General features: G+C 33.1%; 2 protein-coding genes across 5 annotated transcripts; one reads left to right on the top strand and one right to left on the bottom strand.

The window, feature by feature from the left end:
* Positions 1-778: 778 nt before the first annotated feature.
* LOC130622544 (polyamine-modulated factor 1-binding protein 1-like) lies at positions 779-3,953 on the bottom strand. The gene is made up of 2 exons (XM_057438007.1): positions 1,050-3,953; positions 779-809 (listed from the first exon to the last, which is right to left on the bottom strand). The coding sequence occupies exon 1, from the start codon at positions 3,857-3,859 to the stop codon at positions 2,258-2,260; it is 1,602 nt and encodes a 533-aa protein (XP_057293990.1). The 5' UTR covers positions 3,860-3,953; the 3' UTR covers positions 779-809; positions 1,050-2,257.
* A 3,151-nt stretch (positions 3,954-7,104) lies between these two features.
* LOC130622548 (calaxin-like) lies at positions 7,105-13,329 on the top strand. 4 transcript variants are annotated; one of them, XM_057438010.1, is made up of 8 exons: positions 7,105-7,729; positions 7,936-8,076; positions 8,262-8,366; positions 9,947-10,032; positions 10,130-10,195; positions 10,871-10,975; positions 12,793-12,882; positions 13,133-13,329. In XM_057438010.1, the coding sequence occupies exons 1-7, from the start codon at positions 7,663-7,665 to the stop codon at positions 12,853-12,855; spliced, it is 633 nt and encodes a 210-aa protein (XP_057293993.1). In that variant the 5' UTR covers positions 7,105-7,662; the 3' UTR covers positions 12,856-12,882; positions 13,133-13,329. The 4 variants fall into 4 exon arrangements, with proteins under 4 accessions (XP_057293993.1, XP_057293995.1, XP_057293996.1 ...); XM_057438012.1 differs by lacking the exons at positions 12,793-12,882; positions 13,133-13,329 and adding an exon at positions 11,077-11,144 and having other exon boundaries at positions 7,106-7,729; XM_057438013.1 differs by lacking the exons at positions 12,793-12,882; positions 13,133-13,329 and adding an exon at positions 11,114-11,336 and having other exon boundaries at positions 7,107-7,729.
* Positions 13,330-13,631: the final 302 nt, after the last annotated feature.

Here is a 13,631-nt window from a genome sequence, read left to right as displayed (position 1 = left end):
GGCCACTAACTAGTCTTTAATAATAATGCAGCAAAATGACCATCTAGTTTGTGTTGGTAACTGTAGTAATCTTTTTGCTACCTTTAAATGCACCTTCTAATTTTATAACTAATTTTCTGGACAGACACAAAAATTATCCTAAAAAACATATATTGCATTTTCTTTTTCCAATAATGTTACAAGCAATATACAAGTATAATTTTAGATAATTTTAGTACATAAAGAGGATGCCAACAGCAGCAACAGACTTACCACAGCTGGGTAGGACACTCGGACTTCGTATTTTATATTAGTAAGAACATTTTCAATTTTATATGTTAATGATCTGTTGTGTTGTAGGATCTAGAAAAATCAAAAATTTAAGTTTTGTGCAGTTTGCAGTGTGCTCAAAATGATCTTTGAAAATCTTAAGTATATACTTATCTAAGGTATATTGAGGACAAAGAATTCCCTTGAGGTGATGGGTGAATCAAATATTTATAGTAAATAAAGAATAAAAGTACTTAACCCTTAGACACTGGATTTTTTTTTAAAAAAACTTAAAATATACATGTCAACAAAAATTCATTGTTGAAGTGGATTTCTGTTTACAGCATGTTTAAATCATGACAGAATTGGGAGTACAACTGGAAAGGAAATTTAATTTTTCTTTCTTCGGGACTACAATCTTTAAAAGCTATAGTTGAGTGGAAACAAGGTTGTAGTCACTGGCATGTCAGTGTTGTGACTTTCTGTGAGACCAGCCAAAGGGTTAATAATTCTTAACAAAATGTCTTACTTGGTTATATATTGTTACATCAACGTTGAGTCTAAAAACATCGAAAAGTATAGCTAACAAGCTTTTTGCCCTCTAAACATCCTACCAGTTTATTAAAAATCTATAATATTACGTGCGTCTGTCAAATTTTTGTGAATACGTCCACAAGGGCTGACAACTAGTGTTTATAAAATATTTGCCAAACAGATGACAGGGAAAAAGGCAGGGTTTTATACACTATAAGGAAAAACAATTAGGAGTTTTACATGAATTTAAACAAGAGAGGACTTACAGTGTTAATTCTGAAGATTGCTTCCAAGAAGAGCAGAGCATGATTGACAGAAAAGTTAAACAAACAAACAATGTCAGTTGGTTCATCTTGAGTAGTTTCTAGCTGTAAGGTATTTATCATGAAAACATGATTAATATCAACTGCTTTTAAAAAAAATTTCCTAATACAGACTATAAGACAAAAATATTACCATCAAAAACCTACAATGGGTAAAAAAATATGTGTATAGAGATACTCACACAGGAGAACAATGATTTCCTAACTCCTGTTCATTGCAAAGAACTCTCAAGACGAACAATCATTATTAGAATATTAGAATACAATACACAAAAAATAAACTATTTGTAAAAATTTATACATCTTTGTACACAAAATAACACACTAAATGAAATTTAAATGTTAAAAGATTTCTAGATTGACCAACAAAGTTTTTTTGGGCTGCTACATCTTGAACACTTTATATCTTTATTTCAGCCTTAATATCCTATTTTTTTCTTATTTGAGCCTCGTTTATATGCTTAGCCCTAATTTCAATCATTTGTTAACCACATTATCGTTTTTGTTTTGGTTTTCACAAAAATAAGAAAAATAGACAATCTGGCATACCACATAAATTTTCTTTTAAAAAGAGACAAATATAGATGTTCTTTGATATTTCGTTCCTTTTTATCTCTTTTTATTTATGCTCTGTACAACGTTTTGGGTTGGCAAAACTTTATGTACTATGAAAACTTCCAGCCACTAAACAGTCTACACAATGCTAAAAACTTTATGCTAATGAGAAAGTTGTATGAATGTTATATATTTATATATAGAGAGAACTCCACCTTATCAACTAAGTATTCCACAATTATAATAATATATTGATCATAGTGTAAATACATAAAGGACATGAACTTCTTATAAGGAATTATTTCAAAATAAAAAGTGACAAACATTTTCAGATTGGTTATTGTCTATCAGTTTAAGGTTGCTAAAAATATAAATATCTTACCATTTTTTTTTTTTTTTTTAGTTTAAAAAGCAAAAACCTGATATTGCAACGTTTGATTCAAAAATATGAAAAGCGACATGCAATCACAAAAACTGTTAGCTGGCATATTTATTTTAAGCTGGCATTTTTTAATTTAAAAGTTAAGTTAAGAAGGAAATGCAGACATGAAAATAATCCACAAAATTAAAATATATAGACAAGCCTAAAAATTTTACTAATTATTAAAGAAAATATCATCCAGTATTGTTTGTTCCTCAAAGTTATCATCAATATGACTTTCACTGCCTTTGAAGGTCTGTTTTGCATAAGTGTTTGCAAACTTTTTATTTTCAATTCTTTTAAAATCAATTTCCGTTTTACTTACATTGACATTCTTGCTATTTTGAAGACTGTGTTGATCAATAGATGTACTTGTTGAGCGAGGTTGTAATCCCTCTGCTAGTTGCACCATAGAAGATGGTTTAAAATGTTTTCGTTTGACAGCTGAATCTAAATTATCATATTTTGGTTCAGTTAACAAAGTGGAGCATTCCTCAGCATCGCTTTCGTCACTTTCTGATGATAAATGTATCAGTGAGGTTAAAAGATCCTTAGAATTACTTTGCTTACAATACTGAGCTTTTCTTTTATCTTGATTCTTTGGACTGTGCCTTGCTTTATGAGTCTTTTGTAGAGATTTTGCATTGGAATATGGTGATGATAAATATTTTATAGGAGCTGTGTCTCTTCGTGAAGAATCTTTGGAGGTAAAAAATTGTAGAGATTGTTCTATAAGGCTTATGCTTTTTTCGCATTGTTCTAATCTGTTGTCAGGGCTTTTCCTGGGAGAACTTTCTGTCTGCATACACATATCAACCTTTTTAGGTTCACTTGCAGATATTGGTAATTCTGTTAAGGTAGTATTCTGAATAAGAGCATCTTGTGATAAAATATTTGATTTCTCTTTCTTCAAACTGAGTAAGCAGTCCTGACTTTTATCTTGTAAAATATATTTTTCTAAACGAAGAGAATTCTCTCCTCTTTGTTCATTTGACACATGTATGCTACTCTCTTCAAGAAAAGACTCTTGGCTACTTGATGGCTTTTTAATAGGCTTTTTAGCTTGTTGCAACATTAAAGACTCCTGCAGTTTCTGCAATTGCTCAATTTGTTGCTGCAAAATCTCTTGTTGCTGCTCAAACTTCAGCTGTTGCTCATAAAACACGTCAGGAAACTTGTCGGTATTTCCTTGGGAATTCAATTTTTGAACAGTATGCTGCAAATGCAATGTTCTTATATTTCCAGGTGAATTTTTCAAATGCTTTGAGTCTGGGGAAGCTATCTCACTTTGTTTTTTACGTTCTTGAAATTCAATTTCAGTTTTCAAAAGTTTTTCTTTCAGCATGTCTTTTTCTCTGATAATACATTGTTTTTCTTCTTCTAAGTGACTTAATTTTGCCTCAAAGTCAGATGATAAAAAATTTAGTTGCTTAATAGCATTTTCTTTTTCTTCACCATATCTTGCAAGCTCTTTGATCAGATTGGCAACTTTTTGTTTATCTTCCTTTCTAAGATCACGTAGAGTAGCAGAACAGATTTGCCCAGTTTGTTGCTTTGACACAATCTTTTTTTCTTGTTCATTTTTTCTAAATTTATGTCTGTCTGTTGTCTTTTTATTTTGTAACCAAGGTTTAGCTACAGCTTTGACAGAAGAAGCATTGATAATTTTACCAGGTTCGTTATACACACCAGGTCTTAAAACATCTTTTATCTGCTCATCCTCCAGTGGAGCATTCTCCCAATAAATATTAACTGGTGCAGTTTTATTTTTCAACATGATAAACTAAAATTTGGAAATTTAAGAAGTTGTAGAATTGCAGATAAAAGAAACAATACAAAAACATCTCAAAAGATATAACAAAGCTTTTCAATTAAGAAAAAACAAATCCACACTTTCAAAGACAAATCATTATTTCTCTCAGTGCAATTTTCTGTCATTTCCTTATGTATGGTGTTGTGTATTGCATACAAGGAATAAACAAATATTTAACAGAACAATCATCCCTTTTTTAATAAAAATTATGACAACACAATCTGATGCTTCAAACTTGGAACATGCCATACCTAACTGCGTAAACACCTGCCTCATGGGTAAGTTTTTTTAAAGTTTATTTGTTAATACTACTGAAATTTTATAAATGTTTATACCTCATTATACCTGCTAAAATTACTCAAAAGCTCACAAACGAACTGCGGCAATTAAAAGACTTGCTAAGCTTATAATCAACTAAGAGAAGATGCTAAAAAGTTTATAATCAGCAAAAATAGGAAACTTAATAGTCAGCTAGCATTTATAAAGCCTGTACCACAACAACAATTTGGAAAAAGCCAAGAATGTTGGTCTAAAGATACTCAAAGAAGACATCCATGCTGTCAACAGATATTTGCTCTCTTTCGAGGAGCATATTATTTTCTAATACTTCCAGCACATGACATGTAAAATTTATTGGGATACTATATAGACCTTTTGAATGCTTATATTTTCTGCAGTAAGCCCTTCTGCAGGAGCTTTCCAGGGAATTCCACGAAGAAAACAACACGCGTGCTACACATCGCACGCGTAAATTTATTTTAGAAAATTTGCGCATGCATTTTTCCGATTTTTTTCCTGGTTTATTTCACTCTTATCAGTCCCATAAGGGTTCTTTAAGTGGTGTAAAAGTGCTAAATATATTAACAAAACACCTTGGTTCGTTGTAGGAAGTTATTTATAATAGGTAAATAACATATAATTAAATATAAACAGTGGACGAAGAGACGCTGACACATGCTACACGTTGCACTTATTGCAATGTTCTGCCATTTTGTTTGTAGTGCTATTTATCCCCAACCTTGTTCCAAGGGTTATATTTTCTCCGTAGGTTATCTATTATCTATAACAATGGTAAAAATGGGAGTCATTTTTTCTTTATTGAGGTTTTATTTTAAATTAAATTTAATTTTAAAATAAAATGTTCAACACACATTTAATTTCACACAGGCAGAAAAAAACACATTTAATTTAAACACGGGAAAAAAAACACGGCATTTAATTAACTTTTTAAAAAAAAAATTAATTTAACCACAAGTGGTTCTAAACTGTTTTTAATAATACAGTTGAAGCTGTCGATGCAAAACGATTGATTTTTGGAATACAGTTTTTAATAGTTAAATGCTTAAAGCATAGCCTGAAGCGGCAACATGAACTACGCTGTAGAAAATCAACTTTCATAATTCCTTCGTTAATTTTTTTTATTTAACGCCAGTAAAGAGCGTAATTAGCGCGTGCGATGAATCACACGACTGAATAGCTGTTGCGCGTGTGTGGGCGCGTACGTTCCCTTAGTGACTGAACCTCTTTGCCTGCCATGCACCTGTTAAACCAACAAGGGCTTACCGCTCTAAATGTAAACATTAAGAAAGGTCTATAGCACTAAATCATACTCACTTCTATTTAAATTGAAGGGTATGGGGTTTCAGCAAAACTAGCATATAATTCCATCTGATTTCAGGAATCCCTTGACTTATCATGCCACACAAAATATCAACTTGGGGTACACTTGGGAGCATTCTTATTGGTTTCTTAAAACAGCACAAGATTTTATCAAGAATCTAGGTTTCAGGTGTTGACAAAACCAAGAATGAAAAAGACTTTCTCCTAAATAATTTTTTTGCATGAGATTGTGTCAAAAGGGGCACAGACAGGACAATACACGTTCAATGCGTTCCTTTGGCTCTCCATCGTTTTACATCGGAAAAAAAGGAGATAAAAATCGTGTTTTTTATGAGAGTTTTTTAGAGACGAAAGCGTGTTTTCTCCAGTTTTTTAACTTCCTTTGTATCAATTTCTTTCAAATTTTCAGGAAACGTTAATAATAATAAGATACAACTTATGTCCGATCGCTAAATAAGCTGCGATGGAGTGTTAGTTTTCATGAATTATTGTAAAGGTGTATTATGTAGTACCCATTACGATAGTTCTTGATGCTTTACAAATTAGGAATACACCTTTACGATAATTCGGAAAGACTAACACTCCATCGCAGCTTATTTTGCGATCAGAGGAGGTAAACATCACACTTTTATAACTTTTATAAGAGTTCATTAAGGAGAAAACACATTTTTTCGTAATAAATTTTCTTGCCGCCTTTTGTTTTTAATGAAAAGTGCACATAAGTTGTATCTTATTATTATTAACGTTTCCTGAAAATTTGAAAGAAATTGATATGACGGAAGTTAAAAAACTGGAGAAAACACGGTTTCGTCTCTAACAAACTCTCATAAAAACACAATTTTTACCTCCTTTTTTCCGATATTGTAAAATGATGGAGAGCCGTAGGAACGCATGCACAATTGAATTATCGTGAGGTGTATTCAGTAATAACTAGCCATATTGCTAGGGTTCAATATAGGCCAAATTTAGTAGAAACATAGACAGATAGAAAATAGAAATGAAACAATCTCCTATGAAAAAGAATGGAACAGTTGGTTAGCTGGTGAGGGTGTGTTACCAGGAGAGAGGTTCGAAAAGTGTTCGAAAAGTGCATTTGTACTTCTGGACTAGGGAATAGGAATTAAAGGTAACAAAGGGGGAAAGAGATAATATTTATAGTTAGTGTGCATATTGCATTTCCTTTATTTTGTACTACAGTAGTTGGTGCTTTTTGGCTTATTTATTAATTATAGCCACAAATTTTAACGAAAAACGATGCTCTGTGTGTTGTGTGTGTGCAGATCTTCGCGCTTGCAAAAAAGCACCCCGTTGTTTTTGTTCATACGGCATTCTATTGTGTATCATGTTCTTTAACAAAGATGGTAGATGTTTCCAAGATAAACAACAACAACAACAACAAAACTGTGACATCAGCTAAGCTAGGCTGCTTATATCTTTTTTTTTCTTTGTTATGTAATTATTTACACTAATATTTCGGCGTGATAAAGTACATTTTTGTACATATATGGACTGCTCTTTTGAAAAACAACACGGAGTTTATATAGCTACTAGCTAAATGATGGGGGTAGAGAGAGAGTGGATAGACAGTTAGATATATGCATATTTTACATGGCTGGCCTCACGAATACGGTGAAATAATTTGTTTATTATTTCCAGGAGGGGCCATGGCTTCGATGGGGAGTCCTGGAGTATTCAATGCTCCTTTTGAGATATACAGTCCCAGTTAGGTTCCGAGCTCTGCCAGACGTCACGACAACACATCCAACAGCGCACACACAGTTGTGCGCAATATCCCCAATTTTCCTCACATGGTTTAGGATCACCCGAGGCTATGGTAACATTCACTTGTCCATATTGAATCACCACCAAAAGGAATTGAACCCCTGTCTCCTGCACCAAAGGGCCAGAGTTATAACCACTAAGCTGTGGTCCTACCAGGTGCCTAGCTATGACAAGCGGGTTAGAGAACTAGCTACAACAATAAAAACTACGTAAATTATCAGAAGTATTTGTAATGTTAACTTAGTTAGATATGAACAGTTATTCATTAAGGAAATACATTATTCAATGATGACATATATAAAATTAATTATCTTATTGTTTGTTTCAGGTTTAGCATGAATGAATAAGTAATAAAAATATAAACTATGGCTGGTTTAATAGCAAAGAAAAATCAAGCTAAATTAGCTGAGCAAATATACAAGTCTACACATTGTAAGTGTTGTGTTTAAAGTAAATGTAGGAATCATTATTAAATTTTGACAGAATTATCCTTCTGTCTTTTGCCTTTACTAATCCATTTTTCTTTTGTTTTTTTTCTTAAGTGTTAACAACAATTTTAGCTTCATTATTTTGCTTGTTTGAACTCTTATTAAAAATGCACTGAAATATGTGAAGCATTTCAACATCCTTAATTTTAGTTTCACGGACTGAAGTTGAAAAGTTGTTGGGTATATTCAAAGAACTTGTTCCCAATCAGAAAAATAAAATGGACAGAACGAAATTTCGAACTGTGTTACACAATACGTTTCAAATGACAGATGATATCCTAATGGACAGAAGTAAGTTATTTAATACAACTTTGTATATTTTTGCACATATTCTTACATTCAAGTACTTTTTTATGTATTATTTTTTTTAAATTTATTTCTCACAAAATATACATCAGGTAAGCTGTGGATAAAATAACAAAAGTGTTAAAAGATAACTTTTCTCTATTTTTTTTCTTCTTTGTTTTTTGTTTCAGTTTTCCGTGCATTTGATCAAGATAACGACAGCAATATAAGTATGGAAGAATGGATACATGGTTTATCTGTTTTCTTGAGAGGTTCACTAGAAGAACAAATGCAATGTAAGTACCCTCTAAACTCTGAGCCTTTTATTACCTTATTCTTTTATAAACAGCAGACCTTAAACACAAATATGTGATAAATTCCACCTTGTAATTAACACAGCACTTAACCCTATTTGGTATGGGCTTTTTTGACCCTTGTAAGTAGCTACTCAATAAAGACAATTTGGATTGACATGGGACAAAATGACCTATGACGTTATGATATGACTATAGAAATAGAGAAAAAGGAAATTACAAACATTTTGGTCTGTAAATTACCAATATTCCAGTATGCAAATTACACAGTATGCATGTCAATATTGTATGATGACTTTTTCTCACTATCACATACATAATCACATATTCATACAACTGGTTAGTTTAAAAAGCATTTGTTTTTAGCACTACATTAAAAAAGTTGATATGACCACCTGTCAAAAAGGACAAAGTGACATTGACAGGACAATTTTTTGAAATATTTTTTTTATTTTGCGAAAGTCAAGTAAAAGTTAGGAAAAGTCACAAAATTTCATGTAATTTCATCCAGTATTTAAAAAGTTGTTAGACTTTGAAAATGCCGCGGGCACGTAATGCCCTTCCCATACCAAATAGGGTTAAGGACCTTTTTCAGGGCTTAGAAAGTGTGGGGCGCATTTTGCGTGGTGGCCTGTTGCTGCATCCTCCTTAAAAAGAGTAAAATAAGATAACTTTTTTTTCGATTTCTTTTTTTCTTTAATTAACACAACTAACGATGAGAACAATAGATATATAGATAGATTTGCATATTTTACATGGCTAGCCTCACAAATATGGAGGGATATATTCCAGAAAGGGCCGTGGCTAAGATGAGTCCTAGAGTATTTAATGCTCAATTTGAGCTACGCAGACTCAATTAGGGTCCGCGCTCTACCACACAACTCTGTGCAACATCCAACGGCCCACACAGTGTGCCATCTCCCCGAATTCTCTCACATGGCTTGGGTTAACCTGGGGCTATGGTAGTTATTACTCACCCATATTAAATCGGCTACAGGGGGAACCAAACCCCGGTCTCCTGCACAAAGTGCGAGAGTTATAACCACTAAACTACAGCGCCACAAACAATACCAACAACAAGTCATTGCTGGTGCCACAGTATTAATACCAACAGCAAACCATTCCTGGTGACTAGGTTGCGTTGTTATGTATATCTAGCGACTTCGTTTACCCTTACTGATTTAGGTGGGTTCCAGGTAACTAGGTTATGTTGTAATCTGTGTTATGTGTAGTATTGCGTTGCGTATTCTAAGGGTATCGCCATATGGTATTTGCTTTATCTATGTATGTGTCTTTGTACTATATGTCTTTACATGGTAACGTCATGTGTATGTAATGTGTGTGTAATAGTTTGACATATAATAGTTTATAATACTTTTGTGCTGTTAAATTTTATACGTTGATAATGTTCAGAGAGGTCCATATCCGTACCAACAATAATTCAATTACGTCGTTTTTAGATAATCTATCTACAGTCCTTCGTACAACTATGGTGGACCCACCATACCCCCCCCCCATACCCCCAATACTAATTTTTATAAACCAATTTTCCTGTTTCTTAGATTGTTTTAGTGTTTATGACTTGAATTCTGATGGTTACATCACAAGAGAAGAAATGTTTCACATGCTAAAACATTCTTTAGTTAAGGTTTGTTATTTTTTAGGAAGATAATTTTTTTAAACATTTCGACAACCCATTATTCTTTATACCAGTAAAAGAAATATTGTTGTGTTTTTATTGAAAGCAACCATCTGAAGAAGATCCAGACGAAGGAGTGAAAGATCTAGTGGAAATCACATTAAAGAAAATGGTACGACCCGTTATAGATTGTTAGTGTTGTTTGCGATTCAGTGTTTATTTAATAATCGCTCGTCTGGTATCCTTATGATGGAAACTTTTTGTATTAAAGTTTCTTTTTACCTAGATGTTTTGTATAAAACTAGAGTGATAATAAATAAATGCTTACGCTTTGCTGTGAGTGAAGATTTGACTCCCCCAGTGAAAAATGAGCATGTATTACGATGCTATAATACAGCCTGCGACCGAATTTAAGAAGATGTCCCCGAACCTTTAGTTTGCAAACATTTTAAATTACAATTAATTTTTTTCTAACGAAAAGCGAAAGAAAATAATTCCACAAAGCTTTGTGTTAGTTTGGTTTTGTGTTTACTATTGATTTTTACTCACACTTATAAAAATAGTGCGTGTATAATTTGCGCATATAAAACGTTTAGTATTATATGAGTAACTTGTAAACCCATGGTTTTAAATTGTAAAAAATGTGTCACAAAAACCACATCATCATCCCACCACATCACCATCCCATCACATCCCCATACCACCACATCACCATAGCACCACATCACCATACCACCACATTACCAAACCACATCACCATACCACCACATCACCATACCACCACATCATCATACCACCACATCACCTCTTCGATTGAGAAATGTGAATTATGTATTTTTTTTCCTAGGATTTTGATCACGACAGCAAATTATCATATGCTGATTTCAAGCAAGCAGTTGAAGCTGAACCGCTTCTTCTTGAAGCTTTTGGACCTTGTCTCCCGGATGATGAGGTTAGTTTTGTCTATAAAAAAGAGCTACTTTTTATCTCGCCGATACAGAAAGTCGTACTTTTTATGTGGCACGGTTTTAATAGGCAATTTCTTATCATCAGGGTTATAATCTTGCGGTCCCCGAAATTTTAAATTTAGCGTGAATTTAACTTTCATGGATAAAGTGGTCAAAGTCAAGAAATTTTTAACGAGAAGTCAACACTTTGTTCAACTTGAACACATTGTATTCACGTGAGTGCAGGATGTTGAAAGGTTTAGCTGCCAGTTTATTGACACAACTTGAAATATGTGTGCTTTGAAGAAAGGAAAATACTGTTTATTTGTATATTTGTTAATATAATATATCTCATAATTTTTCAAATTCCTTTTCTTCTTCGATTACGTCGAATAAATAGTTTATTTATAAGTTCGGCAAGGTATTCTTAAAGTTTGGCACTGTATTGATATAAATTAAGTATCAAAATATAACTGTGGTCACCCAGTCCACGCTTGCTTTACTTAGGAATCAATCTGATTCGGCAACGTACGTGTGTTAATGAAGAACTCTCCCTGACAAACAAACGTGCCAATATTATACACGTTTTATACCACATAAAAGAGATGTTTAAGTGAGATGGAGAGTCCTCACATTTCGAGTGTCTCTTGAAAATAGCAAAACAGTGTGAGTTGAATTTTAAAGCGAGAGTTGTTGTTCCTCCCGTATTTCCTCTTATTCTTTGTAATCACCACACATCTGCAAATTTGGGTAGGTAAACATTACTGCAACAGCTTTATCAAATTTTGAAGACGAGTCTCAGTTCTTTTGTTCTTCGTTGAACTTTTATTTATTTTTTGATATTTTTCTCTTTCTTTTTTTTGCTTATATTTGAGGCAGTTCTTTTTCTATGCTTGTTAGTATTAATTCATTTCGAAAACCCTTTTTTTCAAAAGATTTAACTATTTTCCCTTAACAAACGAAGTAGAGATATATAAAGGATCACATTACTGTGTGAACATAAAGTGCATATAAATACATTTTTTCAGTAAGTGTCTGTGTTTATTAATACCACACCGAATTTCTGTTCAGGTCAAAATGAAGTTTGTCGTGTGTATCTTCATCACGTTCCTACTTCAAATTTACTTTGCCAAAGGAGATAGTGCGTCGCTCAGGTTACTTACTTTTAAACCTATCCATAGTATCACATGCATCACAAGAAATGTAACGATGACGAAAGACGGGAGACATTCCTCTGAAATGGCTGCTACATTTTCATGCGAGATAAAGTTCAACAAGAATGATAGCTTGCAAAACATTTATAATTTTTCAATGCAAACAACTGATCAATCGAGACAAAATTGCTTGTCTTGTACGAAAATTCGATTGAGAAGGAAAACAATAAAAAGTATTGAGGTTGCTGTCACCAGTAAAAGCTGTTTATCAAAGCTCCATTTCTCCTACACGTTACGCAGCGAAATTAAGGCGCGCGAGAAGCTTCTTCCTGACGAGCTCAAAATAAATAAATCGTATATCATTTCTCTGAAGTTAGAACCACAATTACTAAATCAATTACAATTTTCTGAAAATCTGAATCGGAAAAATAACACTAGAGAACTGTATTTAGCCACTAATGTACAGAACGATAAATGTAATCTAGGTAGATCGTACGCAATGAAGTACATTTTAAGAGGTGACGTATGCCACGAAGTAGGAACAGTTTCATGCTTTATATCAAAGCAAGTTCTCAAGCCATATCTAATCCGATGTCCATTGCGCTCTGTTAAAAACTTGTGTCCGGCTGAAAACCAATGCAGTTTGTTTTACTCTACACAATTATTAGGTTACAATAAAGATGGCGGAGTTTCTGCGAAAACGCCATGGTTTCATCAACCGCTGTTTATGAGTAACGCAAGAAGTCTGGATCTTAAAGGTAAACAAGGCAACTTTAACTCGATTTATGTTTCGTTTCGTAAACCGGTGGATTGTCGGACAAATTTGTCTGCGTTTAAGTATCAGGTAACTTACACTGAACAGTGGGATTTAGAATCCAAATCTTTTGTTGACGAATCGTGTAAAACTGATATGATATGCAAGTTAATGATAAAAGGCTTGGAAGTTTCCACTACCTACGCAATTTGTGTCTCCTATGCTCCTGTATATAATTTCCATGATTTTTTTAGCGAAAAAGAGTGTGTAACAGTTACGATGACGTAATTCAAAACAAGGATTGAAAGCGCTGCACACAACATGTCTGGATGGGACAAAAGGATTTTTAAACCTCCTTCCAAACAATGTTAACATTTCTTGTTTGAGTTTGAGAGGAATGTAAAAAATGTATTTTGCATGCTTCAAGTGAATTAAAGTTTCTTTATGTAAACTTCTGTTATCCTGTCCATACTCAGTTCTCTGCGTTCAGCCGTTATTTTTTCGTGTCTTTAAACACGTAAAAATATTGAAATCAGGAAACATTTTTGCCTGATAATGTTTCTTAGAAATTAGGCATCACTCTCTTAATGATGTCAAAATTAATAGTTTATATTTGTTGCCAATATGATCCATACCTGCTATATATAACGTCAATATTATCAAAATTGTCAAAATGAAACAATCAAAACCAAAAAGTAGTATTTCTTATTTTCATTAAAAATAAAAGGAACGAAAAACGCTTAAAAATAAACA

Source organism: Hydractinia symbiolongicarpus, chromosome 12 (genome assembly GCF_029227915.1).
Source record: "Hydractinia symbiolongicarpus strain clone_291-10 chromosome 12, HSymV2.1, whole genome shotgun sequence".
In the NCBI taxonomy this organism is placed as follows: domain Eukaryota; kingdom Metazoa; phylum Cnidaria; class Hydrozoa; order Anthoathecata; family Hydractiniidae; genus Hydractinia; species Hydractinia symbiolongicarpus.
Note: the sequence above shows the minus strand (reverse complement) of the source record. Positions and strands in the feature narration are given on the sequence as shown.

Excerpts from the sequence above, each read along its gene's own strand:
- LOC130622544 (XM_057438007.1), bottom strand. The coding sequence starts at position 3,859 with ATGTTGAAAAATAAAACTGCACCAGTTAATATTTATTGGGAGAATGCT.
- LOC130622548 (XM_057438010.1), top strand. The coding sequence starts at position 7,663 with ATGGCTGGTTTAATAGCAAAGAAAAATCAAGCTAAATTAGCTGAGCAA. Across the intron at positions 8,077-8,261 it reads TGATATCCTAATGGACAGAA|TTTTCCGTGCATTTGATCAA; the intron begins GTAAGTTATTTA and ends TTTTTGTTTCAG. Across the intron at positions 10,033-10,129 it reads TAAAACATTCTTTAGTTAAG|CAACCATCTGAAGAAGATCC; the intron begins GTTTGTTATTTT and ends TTTTATTGAAAG.